The sequence below is a fragment of the Sander lucioperca genome, chromosome 12, assembly GCF_008315115.2.
Source record: "Sander lucioperca isolate FBNREF2018 chromosome 12, SLUC_FBN_1.2, whole genome shotgun sequence".
In the NCBI taxonomy this organism is placed as follows: Eukaryota; Metazoa; Chordata; class Actinopteri; order Perciformes; family Percidae; genus Sander; species Sander lucioperca.
The window spans coordinates 31,936,990-31,960,759 of record NC_050184.1 but is presented as its reverse complement, the minus strand read 5'-3'; the positions used below and the strand labels follow the sequence as shown (position 1 = coordinate 31,960,759).

At 41.0% G+C, this 23,770-nt stretch overlaps 2 protein-coding genes across 4 annotated transcripts; one reads left to right on the top strand and one right to left on the bottom strand.

Moving 5' to 3' along the window:
* Window positions 1-75: 75 nt before the first annotated feature.
* Window positions 76-8,824, bottom strand: LOC116043596 (oxysterol-binding protein-related protein 2-like). Of its 3 annotated transcripts, none has more exons than XM_031290407.2 (14): window positions 8,563-8,824; window positions 8,143-8,288; window positions 7,932-8,043; window positions 7,532-7,607; window positions 6,907-7,041; window positions 6,367-6,464; window positions 6,076-6,258; window positions 5,886-5,993; window positions 5,712-5,801; window positions 5,490-5,616; window positions 4,797-4,916; window positions 4,011-4,134; window positions 3,819-3,909; window positions 76-2,310 (listed from the first exon to the last, which is right to left on the bottom strand). In XM_031290407.2, exons 2-14 carry the CDS (start codon window positions 8,177-8,179, stop codon window positions 2,208-2,210), a joined length of 1,404 nt encoding a protein of 467 aa, XP_031146267.1. In that variant the 5' UTR covers window positions 8,180-8,288; window positions 8,563-8,824; the 3' UTR covers window positions 76-2,207. The 3 variants fall into 3 exon arrangements, with proteins under 3 accessions (XP_031146267.1, XP_031146269.1, XP_031146268.1); XM_031290409.2 differs by having other exon boundaries at window positions 2,208-2,310; window positions 8,597-8,753; XM_031290408.2 differs by having other exon boundaries at window positions 2,208-2,310; window positions 8,143-8,312; window positions 8,563-8,663.
* Window positions 8,825-10,224: 1,400 nt separating this feature from the next.
* Window positions 10,225-21,889, top strand: LOC116043620. Its single transcript, XM_036008484.1, has 9 exons — window positions 10,225-11,032; window positions 12,515-12,739; window positions 13,756-13,914; window positions 16,321-16,392; window positions 16,505-17,677; window positions 17,769-17,888; window positions 19,154-19,191; window positions 19,282-20,452; window positions 21,351-21,889. Exons 1-9 carry the CDS (start codon window positions 10,403-10,405, stop codon window positions 21,504-21,506), a joined length of 3,744 nt encoding a protein of 1,247 aa, XP_035864377.1. The 5' UTR covers window positions 10,225-10,402; the 3' UTR covers window positions 21,507-21,889.
* The last annotated feature ends 1,881 nt before the right edge of the window (window positions 21,890-23,770 follow it).

Genomic DNA, 23,770 nt, shown 5'->3' with positions numbered 1-23,770 from the left:
GGCACCACTGGTATAAATAACACACAATGTCATAAGATGTGGTTAAAGTGATGGTTCAAACAACGACAGGGCTGGTAATTTCAATAGTGCATCATTTATTTCTCAAATATGCCATGTATGCATATGGTTGTGTATGGATAACAGTATGAGGAAAAACTAAACAAAATACAATCTAAACATTTTCAAATAAATGCTAGATGAAACAAGAGGGTAAAGTATGTGAGAACCATCAGAGCGAACCTGCACCTTTGAGTGTCTGCAGGCCTCGCAAAGTGCTTTAAATTCAGAGTAAATTCGAGAGCAGCTGGGGGAAGACATGATGTAGAATATATTTTCACTGTACAATATGTGCATTGGATTGTGAGCGTTCAAATGTGCACGTTGATGCAACTTTAGTGCTTTGAAACACAAAGGAACATACTAACATCTGCTGTCTATATGTAAGTGTTCTAACATCAGCACACAACACTCATTAACGGCTGCCTCTGTAGTGTCTGAAGCACACATTGGCTACAAGCTAAAGAGTTAAGTGTTTTATTTTCATTCTTCACATTTCACGAGGGCAGACCAGATGGATCAGTTTGCATAGGTTTATGATGGCTACAGCGTTCTGTCTTTTTTTGCTGCTGCTGTGTCCGAAAACCGCTTTCGTTGATGGAAAAATGTCTCTGGGCATCAAACTGGAACCTCTGGAAACAGTTACTTGTCCATGTGTGAAGACAAACGGCTATAAACAGGAGTCAGTATGTAGCAGCTCTCTCTTTAAACAAGAGGTTTTAGAACAATGCCTCGGCAGGCGGAGGGAGAGATGTGAGCCGCAATTTGCCTCAAAATTCCTACTCCTTCCCGGAGTCATAACTCGGTCAAAAATATAGACTATAACACACATTTTAGATTTGGTGCGACTTGCACTTCCCGGAGATATCATTATCTCGCAAACAAACGTCCAAACATCTGCTTATAAAATCATAAAAATTAAAGATGCTCCGTTTAATGCAAGAACTTTCCTGAGAATCATGTTTTTAACTTTTCTTCAGTAACAAAGTCATCCAGTGATAGTTGTTTGTACATTTTATGGGTACATCGCAAACAGGAACTGCTAATAGCTAATTTGGCAATTTTTTTTTTTTAATGGTGCCAATTTGCAAAATAAACAAATACAAGTAACAACGAAAAACACAGCTAGCTAACTAACTGACTCTATGGCAACATTATATTTCCTGTTTACAGCTACTTTGTCTTAAGTAAGACAAAGAATAATAATAGGAGTTACAAAATCCATTAATATGAACTTTTCATTAATATTGTTTTGATTGTATGGCTCAGAATATCCCACCAACAGGTTTCTTATAGTGTCAGAATTTAAACCAAAACGCGCTGTATCCTTTCGCTTTAACGTTTTATGTCAAGCCATTTACAGTATTATACTTAGTGCTGAAAAGGTTTTTATGGCTTTAAACTTGTGTAAATAACCATTTTGGTGGACATGCATGCACCAATTATTATACACATTATCTATGTTACAGCGGACAACATAATGTACCAACAATGTGTTTACTGTGAAGGTAAACATGGTTATAAGCAGCTTTCATCTCTACTGTAAGTCTATCCACAGAAAATCTATCACACGTGACATTTTAGGGATGTTTACAGCTAACGAAAATACACATCTAATATTCAAATAGGTTACATATAAAAAGTAGCAGATGTGTTTAAATAACCCCTGATATTTAAATGCAACTGGACAAGAAGTGTGTGGTACGTCTGTGGGTAAGATTAGGGTTGGGTACCTGAACTAAAACTGAGAATATATCCTCTAGAAGTCAGAGCTTTCTGTCCTGCAGCAGCAGGATGGGCACCACACACACAGGTTTAAAAACCCTCGACAGGTGAGTAACATATATGGGGACTATTATTGTCATGATTAGGGCATATAAAGACAGAAGATGTTTATGTCAACATTTACAAATAAGTAAACTCTAAAATTCTCCTTAATATCACATTTCTCCTGTGGACCAAGTGCACAGTCAGTATTAATCTGATAAACGGTTTGATAACATTCTGATATCAGCTTTTTATGGATTCAAGCAAAGACACAGTACCAGTGAGCGTCTGGACATCACAAAGACACAAAATCTTAGATGCTGAGAAATAAAGTGAATCCTATCAGAGAGGAGGAGATCTTCCATTGAGCACCTCCTCCAATGTCAATAAATGTTGGGACAGTCAGTGTAATTCCTGTCAAAGTATCCACCTGTGTACAGCCAGTCCTCAGCTCCTGTGTGAGGGTTTGTTCCCAGCTGAAACCACCTGGAGAGACATAACACATGCAGGATTTATTTTTAAAGCTTTAGTGAGTAACTTTTGGATATTAATGAACGTCCGTTACAGTCAAGCCATTGCCTAATGCCTATCAGCCCCACAAAACGCTCTCTGTATTTCTCAGTGTGGCTATGTTTAGAAACTAGTGTCTTACGGCAACTTTCACGTGCAGAAACTCGAGTGAAGATAATTACCTCTTTTGAACAGTCCATCGTGTTTTTTTTTTTTTTAATCCTCCTTGGCTACTAGCAACTGCGTGTAGGAGGTGCGCGATCACAGAAGGCTTGTGTTATGCGGACGCGCCGACAGCTTTGTTATTACTTAGAACTCCTCATGGGGGAGACAAACTACGCGTTATAGCTTTAATTACACTGTTACAGGAAATATTACATAACATCAGAATCTGATTTATTGGCAAGGAAGTGGACAACGTGAGCTTTAATGATCAGTGGAGCTTTTTCTGCTCTTAGCAGGGAAACAGGCTTTGGAGCATTATGAGACAAGGCTGCTAAGTAGTAGTTTTATTCCGGGTAAACTGATGATGTGAGAAGTGTAGTCTTTCTAATTATGTATTTAACATAGCAGAAATCCAAGAATCAGGAGACACTCATGAGTTTTCAGACATGGTGTACGTAACTTTGCTGGCTTTATCGATGTGCTAAAGGGATTTTTTTTTGTCAATTCAGAAAAAAATGACTTGACAGGACATTCACAGAAGGAAAAAAAAACAAAAAACTTAACTTACATAAGTCTTTAATAAATGTGCTCATCTATTACTTAATTTAACGTTTTTAACACAGTGAAGTATGCCGTCGGTTTTATTATGTACAAGCGCCCCCAAGCTTGAACAACAAGCCGTTTAGCGGGCATTCAGACCAGTTCAGATCCAGTTTGAGGAACAGATTCATGCGTACAAAGGCTTATCAGACGACAAAACACTAAACGGTTTATAATACTGATAAGACAGTTCTGGAAAGTTATCACGGCGGCAACTATTTTATCTTTTGTGACAACTACTGTGATGTAAACAATAGAAATACAGCGTTCACGACTTCACGTTACAAAGAAATCTACCAGGAACGTATGTTGTATCCAGCTTTTTCTTGGCAACAACAAAGACGCAGGAATGACATACAGATAGGAAGGTGGTTGTGGATACAGGTTAACATATAGAATATTGAAATAGAGAGATCCGCCTCTAAAGAGTGGTATAGGTGTTTACAATAGTGTATTGTGTGTGTATGATCCTATTTGTGTTAATGTATGAATGTAAATGTACACAAATGTTAATTGTTGTGAGCTGCAGCCTTTAAATTATGCAGAAATATTACTCGGTCTGACACATTAGGAGTGGCGTTGTGACTTTTATGTAAAATTCCAACAGGAGACCGGCATGTTAAATTGGCATCAGATTTATGTAATGATGTGCATGTCTAAGAGGGTCTTTATTTGAAAGCTCTTGGAAATACACCTCGAAATTTGTAACCAACACTCACCTGGTTGACCACTCCTCCTCATCCATGGAGCGTTCCCTGCATGAGGCCCTTTGTTTCTCCTCTAACCGCTCCTTCTCTGTACTCGATAAGTCTATAAAAAACACAAAATATGAATAAAGGAGCCATTACAGAATCAGGAGGGTCCTGACAGTTTGGGCTTCTCTCTGCATGTTTATGTGAGGTTGGTGTTACCAATGTCTCCAATCTCCATGGCTCTGATGTCGGGCCTCAGCCGGCAGTCTGTTGGTGCCAGTAGTCTCTCCATGCCGGGCTCCAGTTCGTTTAGTGTCATGGCAAAGCTGGTGAAGTTATACATCTAAAAATAAAAACATTTATTTATTTATATATATATATAAATATATATTATATATAATGGGCCTTCTATTAATGTATGTGACTGCAAATAAAATAAATCAATACCCACTCTTGATTAAAGGGTTGGTTCACTCAAATTATGAAAAAACTTTTTCTCATTTACCTCTAGAGGTATCAAGCCATGCAGATAGTTTTACATTATTTGTCCAGGTTTGAGATATCGGTCTCTGCCTCCACCCCAAAAGAATGAAGATGAATTTTGTTTGTATTGTTCACAAGATGAAAAAGATTCACATTTGTAATAAATGACGAGTCTTTCCAGAATCTGTGTCGTTATTATTTTTGTTATTCCACTTTGTCAGAGGAACTATTTTTTCATAAGGAAAATTCCCTTCAGAGAAAACTGTAGCCATGCGTAATCAAAAAGTAGTGAAGAAGTAGACTGCAAGCTAGTAAACATGGTAACATGTTATGAGCAAGGGACCACACTTGGCATGTTTGTCAGGCCTCAATGATAAACACGAGTTTTTGGTGACAAACAAACAGAAACCTTGTTTACAAGAAAAGTCCACAGAACAGCTTTAACGGTTTAGCCTATTTTCTGTGCCTTGGACGCCAAATGTGGAAAGTATGTCTGAGCCTGTGTGTGTGTTTGATATTTACCTGTGTTGAGTGAGCAGGCCGCGGCGTTATCCTCCACAGTAAGGCACTTCCTGGTATCACAGTCACAGTCTCTTGAACTTCTGGCATTTCTTCTGCATCCCCAGCTTCACAACTATATCCCTACACACACACACACACACACACACACACACACACACACACACACACACACACACACACACACACACACACACACACACACACACACACACACACACACACACACACACCAGATGTGGACTAACAAGCTGAAGCTTACAGTACTTAACAGTTCATGTGCAAACAGGTGATTCACAGAACTACAGTTGCCACTAATTCAACACGTCTCTCAAGCAACAATGCATGTCATTGCAAGACATCATGGATAAGTGCTGGCAATGATCTAGTCATACACTACACTTTGAACATAACTCGAACTAGACAACAGCAGTAGCACACTACAGATATCAAATACACTTTTACCTTACCTTCTACTAATGCCACTGCATGTTATTGTAAAAAAGGAAAAGATACCATTTGAGAAAAGAATTTAGAGTGATGAGTCACAGATTACATCACGTGGTAAGACAGATAAAACATGTCAAAGACAAACGTGAGAACAAACTAAGCAGCATTTCATCTCAGTGGAAGATGTCAGTCAAAGCAGAATGCAAACTAAAACCAAAACCAATTGTAAATCTCTGCATCACTCACCTGTTTCAGCTTTTTTGAGTCTCCCCCCGACTTCTTTTCTGACTTCTTGTATGTTTCGTAAACCTTGGGGTCCACGCTGTACATGCACTCTGTCCACTTTCCATAGATCACTCGCCGCTTCTTCTTACTAGTATCACAGCAAAGGAAATCTAATTCAGTTCAGAGAGAATTAATCACAACCGCTGACTATTTACAGTGTTGTTGTTGTGATTGTGCTCTTACCTTTTGTCTTGAATATGACCTTCGACTTTGTGCAGCTCTTTCCCAAACATGCCACATGGTTTGAAGTTCAACACACACTTATCTCCAGTGCTGATAAATAAAAAATAAATAAAAAAATAAATAATCAATCATCCAACCAGTTTAAATCTTGCAGGTAAGGACTTGTCACTATACCTATGGTTGACTATCTCCACGGTTCCATATTGCTCAATCCAGAGCTTTCCCAGGATGATGTTATGCACACAACACATTGGGTTTGTCCATGTGTACGCTTCTTTATATCTATAAGAAATTCCCAGAGAAGATTGATGAGAAGACCGCAACAAAACAGATCGAATAACAAATAAATGACACAAATACTCACTTCAGTAGCTCCAGTGTCATAGTGCCTTTGGGCTCGGCCTCCACACTTTTGCCCCAGAACTTGAGTTTTGGGTAAATGGAGCCGTGAAACTCAAACTCTTGTTTCAGAGACTGGGCATGGAAGGCACTGACAGGGGGGTGGTGGCTCACCTGCTCCGAGATCAATCTGTATCCTTCTTCCTCTCTTTAAACCAATAGAAAACTTTTTAGTTCATGTATGTTTGGGTCAACAACACAAAAAAAACTTTTCTATGCACTTAAGCTTCTATAAGTCAACGGGCTTCTCCAATACCTTATGAGTTCATATGTCTCCCCCAGTAAAGGATTAAATGGCTTTCCAGTCCTTTCCCATTGAGATGCTACAGACGAAACAGCAAACGCCGCAACAACCTGTCACAGAGACATGAAGGGAATCAGAGTAGAGCTGCAACTAATAATCTGTTGATCGACTGAAATTTAAGTCATTTTTTTAAGCTTAAACACCAAACATTTCCTTGTTCTAGCTTCGGAAATGCGATGATTGGCAGAATTTCTTTTTCTTATGTGAAAGAAAAATCTAATATCTTTAGTTTTGGACTGTTGGTCGGACAAAACAAGGTATTTGAAGATGTGTCATTGGTTTATAGAAAACTTTATGGGTAATTTTCTGACATTTTAAGGACCAACTACTCGATAAAGGAAATGATTGTTAGCTGCAGCCTTAAATCAGACTAAGATCGATTACATCTGTAATCTGTCCGGGTGTGTTCGAACAATGCAGACAGAAGAAATGTATTTAAAAGAGAAATAAAAATAAGCTAAAAATCTATCTAATCTTCAGAGTTAACTCTACCTGCATGCGGTCTATTGAGTCAGACAAAGTGCAGGCTTTGTGGATGAGGTGAGTGTGCTCCATGTACTCCGACATTCTCTGGAGAAAGCTCAGTGGCTCGTTAAAGACAACCGGCATTGCTATTTTGGACAGCTCCTGTAAAAGCACATGAAAAGACCAAATAAGTAAATAAATAAATAAATAAATAAATAAATAAATAAATAAGCAGGCAAGCTTTATAGCAGATCAGATTCAAAGTGTGACACTGTTGTACAAAATATCTTACTCAAGCAACTCATGCATCATTATTTAACTTTCCGAAACAAATATGCTCTGCCTTTAAACTGTAGAACATGTGTTTTATATTCATTGTATTCTGATGTTCATTTAAGCTATTCTGGTTCTTTCAGATGGCTGCAAAACAAATGCAATTTCCAAGCCAATTATAGCCAGCTGCGCAGAGAGAAGCGCAAAGAGTTCAGACATGACTAATCTAGTAGCGGCACAATGAAAGCTAAACCATGCAAGTTTTTTAATAAAAAAAACGAAAAAAAAAAACATGTCACACTAGACCCACAATCTGACGCAACAGCTTGTTTGAAGCAAACCTGATGTTCAGATTAAATTGGAAGCAGGTAGGACTCACCATGCCGATGCATTTCTTCAATATATTCCAAACACTGTAATTGTTCCTGGAAATCATTTCAGCCGGCAGGGTTTTCCTGGTACACATTTGGACAATTATGATTAAAAAGAGGTGAAATCAGAAAATTCAAACAGTGTTACGCATCAAAAATCTGATGTCTTTCAAGTTGAAAAGTTTAAAGTTGAAACTAGTTGAAAAGTTGACTAGCTATACCAACAGTAACTCCAAATATTCTGCAGAGGAGGTGCTCACTAGCTAACATCATAAAAATGTGGTTAAACTGACCCTGTCCGCTTCCACATGCGAGTACATGCCTAATGAACCCCTAAAGCCCCTCACCAAAGGGGAAATATGGTCGTGTGGTAACATGCACATACCACACTTCTGCATGATTGCTCACCTGCGCTCCCACACTCCATTCTCCTGTTTGGCGCCGCCGTCAGTCACCTGCTTACTGTCAAACACCAGGGCATCTTTAAAACTGACCTCACAGGAATCATCTGACTCCAGCCCTGATGGAGACAAGAGGAGGGTGAGGGAAGAAAGGAAAGACACCTGGCACAAGAAGCATGCCTATTTTACTATATTAGACATCTGTCAGCGTGTTTCACCTGTCTCAGCGTCGTAAAATTCTTCCTCGCTGTTCATACTGAGCAGAGAAAGTAACTGGGCGTTACTCAGAAGTCATGTTTCCACCATCGGCCTTTCCCTGCAGCCCAGCCTCGCTCCAAGCATCACAGACAGCCAAACACACTACCTGCAACAGCACGGACTCGTTACACTAAGCAGGGGCACACAAACATTATCACGTACATGCTATGAATAAAATAAAAAGCAGGTTTCTAGCTCGCTGTCAGCAGCTCTGCTCCTCAAAGAGCTTCAGATATTAGTTAGCTCTGACTAGCTAACCAGCCGTTAGCATCGCTGCTGCTAAGTTAAACCTTTAGCTAGAGGGTGGGCAGCAGAGAAAAGCTGACGTTATCAACGTAGACAATGACACGAAGATTTAAACACAATTAAATTCAATATACCTGTGAATTAAGGTCAAATGAATGCTCAACTGACATAAACAATCGAAAAGTGAGCTGCTTCTCAAGCAGGGCGGAAATGGGCGGCAAGGACATCGTGACTGACAGGTCCGGCAGCCAATCACAGCGCAGTAAGGTGAGGTCTAGAAATAGAACTCAAAGAGCGGATGTTTAGTTCAGCTGCTGTTTACAACCAATACATCCATGTTTACAACACAGATTCAATAATATGACGTTAAACAGTCCACACGGGACTTTAATAAAGGCTGAGTGGACGTAAAAACTCCTCAAATGTATCGATGACACATTTTATTTAAAATTAAAAAAGCCATTAGTTGCAACTCAAATAACTTCCCAAAGGGTGCTATTAGAAAGTGATAAGCTAGGCCTACTTATACTAGGCTAACACCCCAATTTTCTCAATTCATGTGTAGGTTCCCTACTATTTTCTATGATGTATGTCTTGATGAACATCTTTTTTTTTATTTAATTTTTTTTATTATTTAACTAAATTCGTATACAAAAAAATGTGGCTCAACATTCTTCACAGTATTATAAAGGATCAGATGCATACAAAAGGTGCAAACGTATAAAACCAGCTTGATGAACATCTCGTTGAGCAATCACGAGTTCCCGTGTTTCTCGACACACCTTCTCTCGTGTCCAATGAGCGGTCAGGATCTTAAGACAACAATGACCAGAAGAGCGATGAGCGTCTCAAGGAATACGTCTTTGAATGAACCGGTTTGATGATGGTTGTTGCCTAAATGAATTACATTAAACATTTAAAATCTCCACCTGAGACAACAGAGAGACATTTAATATATGTGATGACCCACACGCTCCATTCACAAGATTATGTGGTTTGTTTGTTTGAGGTAGGCTATTATTAGACACCCATGGTTGATCTTACTGTGGGCCTACTACAAATAGTTGGATGTTGACTGATGAATTAGCTGAAACTTCATTATAAGTCCACAAGGTGGCAGCTTTGTAGCTGTGATCAATTGACCTCAAAATGTACAGCTGTATTTCAAGATTAAATTTGAAATATACATGGCAAATATCTAAAACCTTATAAGAATCCCATTTGAAGTGACAATGCATGTAAATATTTAACATGTTGCCTCCAGGATCGGTTTCACGTACAGAGAATAAACGGGTTTTGACTGTTTTATATTAGTCTAATAAATATGAGGTAAAAAAAAAAAAAAAGGGCTGCAACGTCACCTTAACGGTGTCAAGTCACCAAAAGTCACAGTAAGTGATGCTTTTAAAAAAAATAAAATCTCAAATTGTCTAGCTTGCTCGCCTCGATGGGGAGATTAAAGGTAGAGGTAGAACGATTGGTATTTGAAGTTAAGAAATAAACAGAAAAGTCTACTAATTTTACTTAATTGTTGCCATTTTAGCACAATCAATTGCAAGCCATGGGATGATTCGAATCGTTTTGTCTTCATCAAATTAGATTGTTTTTGTGTGGAATAGATGGAAAATGTGGAAAACAAATAGCCTAGTTTACTTTGATGATAAGGAAAAAGAAAGACATTGCAGAACATTGTCGTCAAATGTAAATGAGAGGGTTTTATTTTGGAACTGAGGACCGGAAGTCATTAACAAGCTGCGTTAAAAGTCTGCTGGTCACTTTCTGCCTTGCTTCTCTGGCATGTTGGCAAAGTTTCAGTCTTCGGGATGGAGAACAAGCAGTCGGATGTCTTTCAGTGAGCTGTGAGCTGCGGACTTTAAGCCCTTTCAACATATTGGTGGACACATCATGATCATCTTGAACTGAAAATTTTTTTCCACTTAGAAGAAGAAGAAGAAGAAGAGAACGAGAGTCGTGATGAACAGAGACGGAGACAAGTGCGCAAAGACTGCGCTCCGGAGCCAGAAACAACCCAGGTCGCAGCAGCAGGTTTCTGCCCAGAAGAAGAAGAAAGATCTGGCTTCTACAAATGCCCAAAGTGGCTCTCAGTCAGGTCAGTGCGACTCTGGGAAGGAGGTCAAATCGGCGGGACTGCAGGGGAAACGACCGGTAAAAGTGTCATCAAGCGCCACGGTGGAGTGCCCCGGCGCGCAGAGGAAACTGTCCGATGCCAGCAACACTTCAGAGGACCTGAGCAAAGACTCCGGCTGCCTGTCAGGGAAACTCTCCTCCTCAGACAGCAGCTCAGAAATATCCGACTGCCCCTCGGAGGGCAACAACAATAAGCACAACCTCGCGAGCAGCGACAATTATTTAAGCTGGATTGACGGGGAAGCTTTTTTGAGCCCGGACAGTGAGAGGAAAGGCGACGGGAAACCGTGCGTAAAGGTACCGAGGGATCCCTGCGCTCTCCAGCCTGATGCTGCTGGACAGGGTCTCAGTTTGTTTAACTCTTCGGGGTCGTTTATGGATCTCATGATGGGAGAGACAACCGAAGATCTTGTCAGGGAGGTGGAAGATTTGAGGTCAGAGAACGAGTATTTGAAAGTAAGTTTATTTTTTAATCAGATTTGTTTCATTTAGTTTGATATTTTATATGAACATATTTGTTTTCTAAGTCTGTGTGTCGCTTCTTTTGTTATAAGAGGTCTCTAGACTCTGAACACCAGAGCCGATTTTCAGTAAATGCTCTTGTCAGTCTTCATTAGTGAGGGGAAGCTCTCATGCAAGAATCAACAGTCACGAGTGGCACATATGATGTGTGGCACCATCAGTAGCATTTTCCATGTTATATTGAATTAAAACCGGAAAATGGAAGACAAGCACAATGTGAAAACTCGTGAAAAACATGACAAACAAACATCAACACTATCCGTTTGCCCCTGGTATTCACTATATCAATTAAGCATTATATAAATGTTTTTACAGTAAGAAGAATGAATGATGTGTTTAAAAAGTGTAAATGAAACCAGTCAGAAGGTCCAGTTGGAGGTGCTTTTTGCTTTTTGGTATTTAAAGGGATACTCCAGCAATTTAGTTTTGCACTTCTATAAAGTTGTGGCACTAACACGAGAAAGATTTGAAAAACAAAGTTTAAAATCGAAGCAGCAGAGGCTGAAATGCTATTAGTCCAAAATCACTGGATTCTACATTTCCCATAATGCAACTGGACAGCATCTTTCACAATCCTTCAGTTTGTAACACAGCCATCTCCAGTGTGTTAAAATCTTCAATTCTCAAACCCAAACTGAGACAACCCTGATGATGTCACTGTGACATCATCAATGATCAAACGGGGAGAGACAGGTCAACAATAAAATGAATACAAATTAAACACAATCTTTCAAGTCCGGATTCCAATGCTTAAAACAATTGGAAGCTGTAATCATATAGAGCAGTAGTGGTAGTGTGCACATCCCCACCGGTAAGGTGCAGGGCAAAAAGGAGCTGGATACAACTTAAACAAAAGTTTAAATGAACTGCCCTATGTATATGCTTGAGCTACTGTTGTATACCATTTGCCTGAGGAAGACCCAGCAGGGTCGAAATGTTGCAGCACAATAAACGTATGGAAGAATTAGCTGAGTGCGGGCACCTCATTCTTTCAAGCTGTAATCATAACCATAATTGGAAATGCACATTTTTATGTATTTGGTATATGACATCTTCCCCTAATAAACGTAAATAAGGAGTCAAGGGGATTACTGAACCATACTATCGACCAGTCACAAGGACTTCCCTAACTTTGACTCAGAATGGTTTCAACTAAAAGGTACAATCCAATAATAAGCAATGTAATTGGAGAAGTTTCTTGGTTTCTTTTTTTTTCTTTTTTCTTTTTTTTTTTTACCATGGCAGCTCATAAGGAAGTGAGCTTAAGGGGCAATAATAAAAAAACATTGTACTTATTTTCCTTATACTCAACAAATAATGTTTATTACATATCAATTAATTACACAAAAGGATAGTTGAATATATAAACAAAAAGCAAAATTTAAAGTAGTTGTGTTTGGGTGTTGTTTGTCCCAGGATGAGGTGGAGGAGCTTCGCTGTGAGATGCTGGAAATGCGTGACATGTTCCAGGAGGAGGAGGTGTTCCAGCTGCAGGAACTGCGGCTGCAGCTGGAGCAGGCCAACAAGACGTGTCGCATCCTACAGTACCGCCTCCGCAAGGCCGAGCGCCGCAGCATCCGAGTGGCTCAGACGGGGCAGGTGGACGGGGAGCTGGTCCGGGGCTTGGAGCACGATATTATGGTCAGAAATCATTTCAGTTACTCCTCCTCCTTCGTCATCATGTGGTCTTGTTAAAACTCTCCCAGCACCAACAAACAGTAAATTCCCCCAAATTGGCTTTTGACGGAATCACTGCTATTCCAGTTGGCAACATCAATCTGTTATTCCCACAAAGCTATTTCTTGTTTTAGTGGTGCTTATACGCACTAAAGGACTGTAATCAGTTGACAGCAGCCTGACTCACGACTGTTCACTGTGCTGTAAAATACTTCCTTCTGTTCGTCAGAACCACAACAATTTCATTAGTTGGAAATGTCTTTATCATGCATCCTGTTTATATTTTTGTTCCACCATGTTGTAATTATGTGGTGAGTTGTTTTCCATCAGAAGAAAACATAAAAGCACAGTAATCGTTATCGAAAGGTCAAAAACTCTGTTGTTAAATGAGCGTCTGTGGTGGCAGCCAGACTGTGTTTCTTTGAGCCGGGGTGAGCGTGGTGGTGGTGTAGGATTCCCAACAGCCTCACCCTCACCCTCTGACACACTCCTATGGTGAATTCCTGTCACAAGCATTTCCTTTCTCTTTTTTTCAAATCTGGAAAGGAAATAAAATCAGGGCCAGAAGATTTTCTTTAAATCACTTTTTTCTGATTGGAGCCAGAGCTCCAGAGCCTCTGTTGGAAGTGACTATTAACATTTCTTGTTGGCAAGTCGATCAAAGGACTACAAAGAGGTCCAAAATGATTACAAAGAGTTGTAAAACTACATGAAAGAGCTGCAAAATGACCACAAAGAGACACAAAATGTCCACATTCAAGATGCAAAACTACCTCAAAGAGCTGCAAAATGATCACAAAGAGACACACAACAACCACAAATATACATTAAAATTACCACAAAGAGATGCAAAAAGACCTGTGTATTTTTCTTATGTAGGAGGGGTGAGGAGCCTTTACATGTCCCTTCCTAGGGGCCCATAGTCTCATAATCAGACCATGATTGGAGATACACTAACCTGCTGTTGGCTTTGTTTACAGGTTGCAAAGAGTGTGTCCCTCCGACTGTACAACGAGCTGGAGGGGGTGCAGAAGAAGAATTCCCAGTTGGAGTGGGAAAATGAGGCACTGCGTGAGAAGACCCAGGAACTGGAAGTGGCCAAGCAGGTGTTACAGGCTGAGGTGGAGAAAGTCAGAGAGGTACGACATTAAAGCCCCCCCTCCAATCACAGGAGGGGATCTCAAATACATTTGTTTATTGGGTGAAGATATTCAGCCAAAATCTTGACAGAAACATACACTGCTGCATAAACATAAACGCCCTTCATGAGCCTCCAGCTCTCTAGTCAGGAATCCTCCTCTCCATTTCTGCTGCTACACAGCTGCACCCATCCCAGCCAGTTGTCCCCCTCATCCCTCAGTCACCCTGATGTCAGGTGACACATGACCCGGGTGCAGATCAATGATATGAGAGGAGGGTACGGCCAGCAGCTGCCTGGTGCCGGAGCAGGGTGAAGCAGCCTGGCATGCTGAAGCCTAAACTCTAGGCACAGCTGATATCCTCACAGAGAAAAGGGAGAGAGAGGTTACAAAAATAGACTCGCTTTCTTCCTTTCTGCTCCTATTAAGCTAGAGGCTAAATCTGGATCAGCTTGTATTATGGCATTCAAATTGGTGTTTGTGCGCTGGCATACTGACCTACAACTATCCCTGTACATGCTTTTATGAAAGGGTGGCTACCACACCCTGACAGTTCAATTGAATTTCCAGTCCACCTTTTATTCTTGCGGCCCCTCTTGCCTCGATGGCTCCTGAGATAACAGTCGTGCACTTCAGTGACACGTGCTTGGTTTAATCCAGGATTCGGTGCTTTGGCATGAGCTCAGTCTGTCCCACTCATCAGAGACAGCTGCTAGTCCCTTTGATCCCAGCAGGAAAATCCACTTGGATTACCCAATCTAGGGGCACAAAACACAGTCTAGATGGATGTGAAGGAGGATGGACATTTCAGAGACTCACACTGCAACTGGACTGTCTGTAACCCTGTTTGTGGGACTTTGAATGGTAATTTGATACTGTCAGGTGATAGGTCACAATGTAACTGCACATGCCTGAACAATGACGAAATCAGAAGTAAAGACTATAACTGCACTTTTTATTTTGAAATGCAACACAAATGATGGCAATTTTGCAGTTCAAGAAATGCAAAACGTTTATCTCCATCATGCATATCATTACTTACTTTAACCACATTTTAGGTCATGGCCTCCAGGCCCACTGACCTTGAATTGAAAACACTGTGACCAACTCGTTATGTTAGCCACTTCTAGCCTGTAAAAGATGACTATTATTAACACTGTGACATCCTGTCTTGTGTCTAGGAGCGAGACAATGCTGCCAGACAGAAGCTTACATTCCTCTCATGCTCAGACTTACAAATAAACACTACCACTCACTCATGTAGAGAAGGGAAGGACTCGGACCTGAGTAAAAATTTGGATCAAATCACACCATGGACAGTTTTTTTTTTTTTTTTTTTTTTTTTTTTAGCATTTTAGGCATCTCTGGAAGTAGCACAGGGCCATGATGAACAGTTTAAATTATATTTATTTAAAGGAATAGTTTAACTATAATACAACAACTATATACTCATTCACTTTCTTAAGGAGAGTTAGATGAGAAGATTAATACAACTCTCATGTCTGTCTGTTCAATATGGAGATAAAGCCTGGAAGCAGAGGGAAACAGCTGCTCGATGGTGTTTCAAGCCCCCAACGTCTCCTTCCAGGCAACGCTGTGACCGTTAACTTCAACGCACCTAACCCTAACCCTAACCCTGCGTCTGTTGACTTCAAGGCACCTAATCTTAAACCTAACCATAACCATAACCATAACCATTGCCTAATCCTAGTGCTTTCCAGGCAGCGCTGCCTGGAAGGAGACGTTGGGGGCTTAAAACACCGATAAACGAAAAAGCTAGTCTGGCTCTGTCCAAAGGTAACAAAAATCTACCTACCAGCACATCTAAAGCTTAATAAAACACATTGTTTAAATAGTACGAAAACTGAGTTTGTGGTCAACAAGACTCCAGGAAGTTGCTGCGCTCAGCCAAAAAATAGTCCGTCAGACGACTTTGTAAAACCACAAGTTGATATATTAAACAAACCAGATTTAATTTAATTTAATTAGTGAGCTTTAGAGGTGCTGGCGGGCGGATTTAGTTTCCTGCAACTGAGTGATTGTCTCCTAGCGGTAGCTTCACACTGAACAGACATGTGAGAGTGGTATCCATCTTTTTTATTAAACTCTCTGCATAAAATGTAGAACTGTTCCTTTATCTGTATTTGGACATGGAAATGGAAGTATCACACTGAGCTTTGGACTTCAGCGAGGTCTCTATACAGTATTGTGATATCACAATTTCAGAAGGCAGATAAGGATGTCTCAAAAGGTGTTTGTTTGAGTGTTGATGTAAGAAATTAAGACCTCTAAAATAATTCACATGGCTTTTTAAAATGTCTCACCAATGACAAGTTGCTCAGTTGGATCTGGTTTTGTATGTATTGCTCCCTTCATAAACCTCTTTGCCATGTTTGTATCCCTCAGAGCACTCTGAAGAAGAAAAGCCTCCGATCAACAGCCAGTAGAGCTGAGAAAAGGCTCTCGCAACAGATCGAGGTTTGTTACGTTAGTAACTGCTGCGCCGATGAAAAATTGCATGTTGCAGTTTACTTATTCATCATCCTAGTCCGAATGATATTCATTGTTGAATTTTTTTGTTTGCCCAAAGGATGACAGTGGAGATCTCAGGTGCCAACTCCACTTTGCCAAAGAGGAATTAGCTCTCATGTGCAAGAAGCTCACCAAGTTGGTATCAGAGAGCGAAGGCATGCGCGAAGAGCTGGCCAAATACCACTCAGCCTACGGCGACATCCAATCACTTGAGAGCAAACAAAACTCCGCCCACGCCAGGGAGGCAGGGGTCAAAGTTCACCTGAAACTGGTGGAAGAGGAGGCCACACTCCTGAGCCGGCGCATCGTTGAACTGGAGGTGGAGAACCGTGGACTGCGAGCAGAAATGAGCGACCTGAAAGAGAAAACGGGAAGAGGAGGAGGGGAGGAGGAGGAAGAAGAGAACCGGGATGTGTTGGAGGAAAATCTGTCAGCTGGCACACCGGTGAAGGACAGAGAGGGAAGTTTTAAAATAGCATGCACAACGTACAAGCAGGGTCAGGACGAGGCAGCAGTGGAAGGTAAAAGTGATGTTGAGACTTCATCACAGACTGACGGCACGATTACTGCTTGTCATAGTCGAGAGGGTCCTGTGGGTGGTGAGTGGGACCCTTTAGACAGTCATGAGAGTGATAACAACCAAAAACCTGACAGAGGTCTTAAAGGAATGACGGTGAAAGACTATGAAACTCTTCTAGCTCTCAGAGATCATTCCTGCATTTTAAGTTCAGCTATCCAGCTTCTGACGACTCCACCAAACACTGGCCACCACTCATCTACCTCATGTGCTTTTACCTCTCTGACAGAGGTGGACTTGGATGGCAAGGCACAGCAAATATTCTCACCAGGGCTTTTGAATGAGGCTTTGGAGCTTCTACAGGCCATGCTGTTGGCTTTAATTGGGAGGGTGGAGACGTTCCTAACAGAAGAAGATCTAGGCAAACTCTCCGTTCACAAGGATGGACATGTTGGGGATTTCTGCACTTTCTCCTTTCTCTCTGGAGACAGTAAAGATCTTAATCTCAAAGAGTCACCAAGTAAGCAGGAGAGTGTAGAAGACCTCCACACCTCAGAGGTTAAGGAGGGAGAAGAACAAGTGAGACACGCAACTTGCTTCCAATCGGACCTCATCCGCAGCTGCAGGGACCCAAAAATGCGACTGTCCTTGCAGATTCTGTGGATCCTCCATCAGTGGTGTCACGTTAAAGGACGCGAGGTGGAGACAAAAGAGGTAAAATTTAAGTTTTTCATACTCAAATCAGCAAATTTTGTCTGTTTTGTTTTCGAATATATCTAAAAATATGTGGACTTTTTTTATTCAGGGTAAAGACAAAACCATGTGTATGCTGCAGGGGTTGTTGCAAGATCTCGGTGCAGAGCTTCGGGATGAGCAGATTGAATTCAACAGTGAGGCCAAGACCACCCAGGGCAAGGCAGCTGAGGTAACGGTGATGTTTACCCTTCAGGCATGTGTCTCTCCTGCTGTGTGTGAGGCTGGATGATACAGCGGGAAGTCCTGCTGATGATCCGTCTCCTTGGCCACATGTCTTCCTGACGCTCAGTTAAACAGGCATCATGAATAGACTCATGCCACAGTATTTAGGCTAATCTCTTGTAGGGGCTGCAGCCAAACAGGACAGGCATGCTCAAATCTGCTGCATTAAAACACTCAACTGATTGTCTGCGTTGTCCAGACCTGGTGCATGATAAGATCTTCAAAACGTACTGTTTTCACCTGCTCGGTCAAATGCAAATAGAGCTTTTTAATGCACATCAGATAAGAAATGTAATCTAACATTTGAGTTGTTGCCAATGAATTGTTGGCATGTCCTTTTAACAGCATGACTAAAGATCCCTGCTTTTATGGTTTTTTTTTTCCCTTCTCCTTATTTCACTGACTAGACTTTAATCCCTGCTTTCTTCTGGGTCACAGTTAGTATGCCAATGATAAAATAAGAGTAACAGGCTCTATGAGGCTGTACTAACACAGCGATGCTTTGAGCTAAATGCTAACGTCAGCATGCTGACACACTCACGATGACCGTACTAATATGCTGACGCATCGTATCAGAGTTAACATAATTACAAGTTTTTGACTTGTAGGTAGCGTTTCCGTCAGCATCCAAACTTTTTTTCTTAAAGTTCTAACACTGAAGTGTCAGAAAACTAAACAAATATAGAAGCCTTGCATAAGCCAAATACTCATTCAGTGAAATTAAACCAGATGTTATAATGTCAATGTACAGTATTTTAATCCTCTCACAGCCAACTCTGAAGTTGTAAACATAGAAATCTTTCCTATTTCTACCATCCATCCCATATGATGTGAATGCTGCATGTTAACCATATTAGTTTAGCATGTTGGCATGCTAACATTAGCTCATTAGCGGTAAACACACAGAAGTAAACAAAAGTACAGCTGAGGCTGATGGGAATGCCTTTAGTTTAGTCATAAACCAAAGTATCTAATAAACTGAAATGTTGACCTGATGGTGGTGCTAGATTAACTCAGAGGATCGCCAAAGTCAGTAGGATTCATTGTCAGGGGACCATGAAAGTCTTTACAAAATGTCATGTCAATCCATCTGATAGTTCATGAGATATTTCAGTCTGGACCAAAGTTGTGGATCTAACATCCGACATTGACATGATTTACAAGTTCAGCAACCATTATTTGGCTAATATGTGTTTTTCTCCCTTTCCTTAGTGTGCTGTCAGTGGTCTCTTTCATAATGAAGTTGACAGGTGAGTGTTTTTCAAGCGTTTACATCTCGCCCATCTTGTTCCTGAAGTCACTGAGGTCATAATTCATGTATCACTTAACTGTTTTCACAGAAAGTGCAGCTCAAAAGTGAAAGGACTTTGGCGACAGTTTTCTCCTCACGGCTGTAAGAGGAAGAACTGGTGCTATCTGAGCCAAGAGGCTGCCCAGCTGGACCAAGAGGACCCCGTTAAGACGTGGGACCATCTAATCATGCCGCTTAGCTTCCCTGATCTGGACTTTGAGCAGATGTCCATGGAGAGAAGCCACACTTCCCCGGAGAAGTCGGCCTTCCGCATCTACTACAGCCCCCCATCAGCTCGCAGAGTCCAGCTGGCTCAGCTGAAGCAAAGCCCTGTCGCAGACAGAGAGTCTGTCAACTCTGGCTCGCCCTGGTGCACACCGCCAACCTCCCTCTCTCCGCTCTGTCTGGGCTCAGCTGCGAACCTCAGCGACGACATGAAGGAAATGACGGCCAGCTGGCGGCAGACGGTTCACGGCAGTTCACAGGAGAGGAGAGGGAGATTACAGCAGCGCTGGGTGGACGTGGCCTGTTCAGGGACTCAGACCCACACGAAGCCACAGATGGTGAGTGTTGGTCTGCAGACAGATGGCTCAGTCGCTGTGAGAAGCAGTCCATCCCGGGTCCTGAGCACCTCCCTGGTCTCCGCTCGCTCTCACCACATCTCCACCTCACTGGACGGGGTGTCAGGCAGAGTTGAGAGGCCCAGACCCTCCACCTCCTCGCCTAAACTCTACCGGAGACACTCTGCATCCGGAGCATTGTCTCCCCCCTCATCCACCAATTTGAGCTCCTCCTCCTCATCTACATCCACCTCGAGAGATCGAGCACTGTGGAACCTGAACCACCAGAGCCACACCGGCCTCACATGGACCCGACAAACCAGTCACAGAGCCGGTGCAGGACAGAGCCACAGCTCTGTGAGCAGCGCCAAGCCTCCAAGCAAACCTGCAGGCACCCACCGTTACGGCATGGTCACAGAGTTCCTGCGCAGGGTGAGCGGCCGGGCAGAGAAACCGGTACCGGTACCGGGGTCAGGGCAGAAGACTAAGAACATTATGAAGAACCTGGAACGCGTTCCAACGAGGCCTGCTGCTGCACCGCTGCACAGGAGCGACAGCGTGACGAGGATCGTCAACCAGAGGTTCATGAAGCAGAGAGAGGAGAAGGCCAGCAGTCTGAACCACGGTGTCCGACACAGCCCGAGTACCGTCACAGCAGAGGTGAGTGTAACAAATAATATGTCTGTCTGATATCTGATCAAAATACACCTGCTGCTCGTGGCCAGGTTAGCTCAGTTGTTAGAGCAGGCGCACGTATGTAGAGGTGTGTTCCTCGACGCAGAGGGTTCAGGGTTTGAGTCCGACCGAGACGATTTTCCTGCATGTCATCCCCCTCTCTCTCCCCCTTTCATATCTAGCTGTTCTTTCCATTAAAGGCTGAAATGCCCCAAAAAAATCTTTAAAAAACAAAAAACAAATACACCTGCTGCTGATTCACCATGTGTGAAGAAGTGGACCAAATAACAGAAACACCATCAGTGCTAATTTGATGAATCAGAACCAGAAAAGGATTTATTGCCAAGTAACACAAGGAAATGAAGCTCATAATAATCCTTTTGCACATATTACCATTTCTATTTGAATTTCCCAGAAAACTAATTTTACACAGTACACAGAGGCGAGATGGTTTTAACGTCAAGTTTAATAATTTAAAAGTGAGCATGAGCTCTAGTGCTGCAATGAATAGTCAATTAACGGGTTAACAATTACAATTTTGAGTTATCTATTAAGCATAAATACAAAACGTCTGCTGGTTATGGCCTCTAAAATGTGAGGATTTGCCGCTTGTTTCAGTTTTGTATCATTATGAATGGAATGTTTTGGGGTTTTAGATTGTGGGTCAGACAAAAGAAGTGATCTGAAGATGTCACATTGGGGTCTGGAAAAGTGTGAGGGGCATTTTTCATTTTTTTCTGACATATTCTAGACTAAATGATTACTCCGTTACTCTAAAAAAGAAAGTTGCAGACCCAGTGAGCTCCGAAAAAACAGTAAGCATTATCGACTCTTTAATATTTCTGTCTCATCTTGGTGCTCTCTCTTTTCTTTCTCTGTCCAGGATGGAAACTACGACTGCAGCTCCAGCAGCACTTTGACCTTCTGCTTCGCTCGGCCATCTCGCTCCACCCAGAGACAAATGTCACACCAGAGCAAACTCCACCGGCACAGATACTCGCCTCCAGTGAGCGTGGCTGCAGAATCCAACTGCGAGTGACCGGGCGGAGAACGTACTGATGCTTCTGGACAGCTGAGAGCGCACAGAGACTGGGAAGGGAATTTAAAAATGTAATCTTCAAATGTAAGCCTGCTTTACTGCAGGATGGTTGAACTGGGACGACTGGTACACTGTACGTGGGATGTTTTTCACTTTTTAGCTTAGTCCTTATGTTTTCTTTTGGTACATTTTATAACACTCAATCTCCTTTTACAGATGGGCTAACTGTGGATTTCAATTACAAAAAGCTACAATGTTGCAAAGCTTAATTCATATTTACAACTTTAAACTTGATTTTGTACTTATATTGTAAACTGCAAATTAACTTCATATTATCTTTGTAGAATTTCGTAGAGAACAAACTGTTTTATTAATATTTATTATTTCCTTTACTTGCCAAGTACATTTACACATACGAGGAATGTCTCCTCTTCATTTAAATGCATTTATTGAATAAACAGATCTGAATAACAGGATGTGTCGTGATCTTATTTATATAGCTTCAGTCACACCTCACCCTGAAATCTGATTATTTTTAAGCTGCAGAAACGCGTTTACTCTGCAGTAATCAGCTGTTACGTCACATGCTCAAAAAAGAAAAAGTAACTGCTAAGAAGTTAATAAGATAAGATTTCCTCGCCTGTCAGGAGTGTGATCCTCTCCCTCTCTCTCTCTCTCTCTCTCTCTCTCTCTCTCTGTTTTTGTGACTTCACTTTCACTTGTTCCATCGTGTCTTGTCTTTGTCATTGCCTGTCTTGCTGTTTTATTATGTTTTTATCTAATGTAATGTGACCTTGGGTGTTTTGAATGGTGCCTCCAAATAAAATGTATTATTATTATGATTATTATTCACCGTCACTGAAAAACTGCAGCCAGCTCATCAAGTTACAAGTTTAGATCTTTGTTTTGTAACTTTGTGATTGCCTAAATGTATTGATATATTATTAACACCATTATTAAATGTTGATTTGTAGTGTGCGATGGAAGCTCAGATTTTTTTTGGAGCCGATCAGCTAAAATACTTTGTCTCCTCTCGGTGGCGTCTGGCCGGCTGTTGTCAAGGACCGAGTCACACAATCACACGGTGTCACATTTCTTCTCAACACACATTTTCACCCTCTTCTATTACGCACACACACACACACACACACACACACACACACACACACACACACACACACACACACAAACCCAGTTTCACAGGTTTAATGAAAATGTCAAAAACAGAAAATAGCACAGTAAACAACTTTCCTGACAAAGGTAAAAAAAAAATCATCAGACAAATGAAATATTCATGAATAATGATGAATTACTTCAAAGTGTGTTTACAGAAATACAATGGGAACGATAACTGCATATTAGCATGAAAGTCTTAAAAAAAACTTTAAGGAGGAAATGCATTTCCTGTTTTACAACATATTTTTTAAAACATATTGTAAATCTACAATAAAAAGGATGGACTACCATTCAGGCAAAGCGGCCAACCACCCCGGGGTCCCAGATACACTATAGTCAACTGGTTTTATGTCATTTATTTATTATATATATAATATGACAATATATATATATATATATATATATATATATATATATATATATATATATATAGTCATATTGTATTGTCACTGGCAAAAAATTTACCTCTCATATACAGTACTGTTTACAAAATAACTGACTGACTACATGAACTATGTCATATTTCTGGTTTTGTAGAACTGTAGATCATTCGACATATACACAGGACTATAATAAAAGGCCAATGCTTTATGTAGAAATTTAAACCAAAATATTTTAAATACAATTTCAATGACGATGCTTATTATTTCAAATAAACTACCTAACAGTATATACAAATAAACTACCTAACAGTATATATATATATATATATATATATATATACATATATATATATATATATATATATATATATATATATAAATGTGCTTCTCCATGACCAGCTCCAACTTTACATGCACATCTGTGATAAAAATCCAGTAATATTTAACACAATAATTAATACACTCTCAAACTGGTAATTTAGCAGAAAAAGTACGTTTGAATATCTACTGAATGCAGGACTTGTAACAGAGTCTGTTTTCACTGTAGTAGGCTATGTATTACTACTTTAGATCTGAATACTTCTCTTACCACGGACCACACTATTGGACATGAAGGTTGAGATGCGTTACAGTACTACCTCTGACCTGAGGGGGCGCTACACCTGCAGCTCTGCTCTTTCTGTCAGTTGTGTTCCTTCTTTGGCA

What these genes read in the sequence shown, in the direction of transcription:
- LOC116043596 (XM_031290407.2), bottom strand. Translation starts at nt 8,179, where the DNA reads ATGAACAGCGAGGAAGAATTTTACGACGCTGAGACAG. An exon ending in ATGACACTGGAGCTACTGAA is followed by an intron (nt 5,994 to 6,075) that starts GTGAGTATTTGT and finishes AATTTCTTATAG; the next exon opens with ATATAAAGAAGCGTACACAT. An exon ending in GAGGAGGAGTGGTCAACCAG is followed by an intron (nt 2,311 to 3,818) that starts GTGAGTGTTGGT and finishes ATGTCTCTCCAG; the next exon opens with GTGGTTTCAGCTGGGAACAA.
- LOC116043620 (XM_036008484.1), top strand. Translation starts at nt 10,403, where the DNA reads ATGAACAGAGACGGAGACAAGTGCGCAAAGACTGCGCTCCGGAGCCAG. An exon ending in AGGTGGAGAAAGTCAGAGAG is followed by an intron (nt 13,915 to 16,320) that starts GTACGACATTAA and finishes TGTATCCCTCAG; the next exon opens with AGCACTCTGAAGAAGAAAAG. An exon ending in CGAGTACCGTCACAGCAGAG is followed by an intron (nt 20,453 to 21,350) that starts GTGAGTGTAACA and finishes TTCTCTGTCCAG; the next exon opens with GATGGAAACTACGACTGCAG.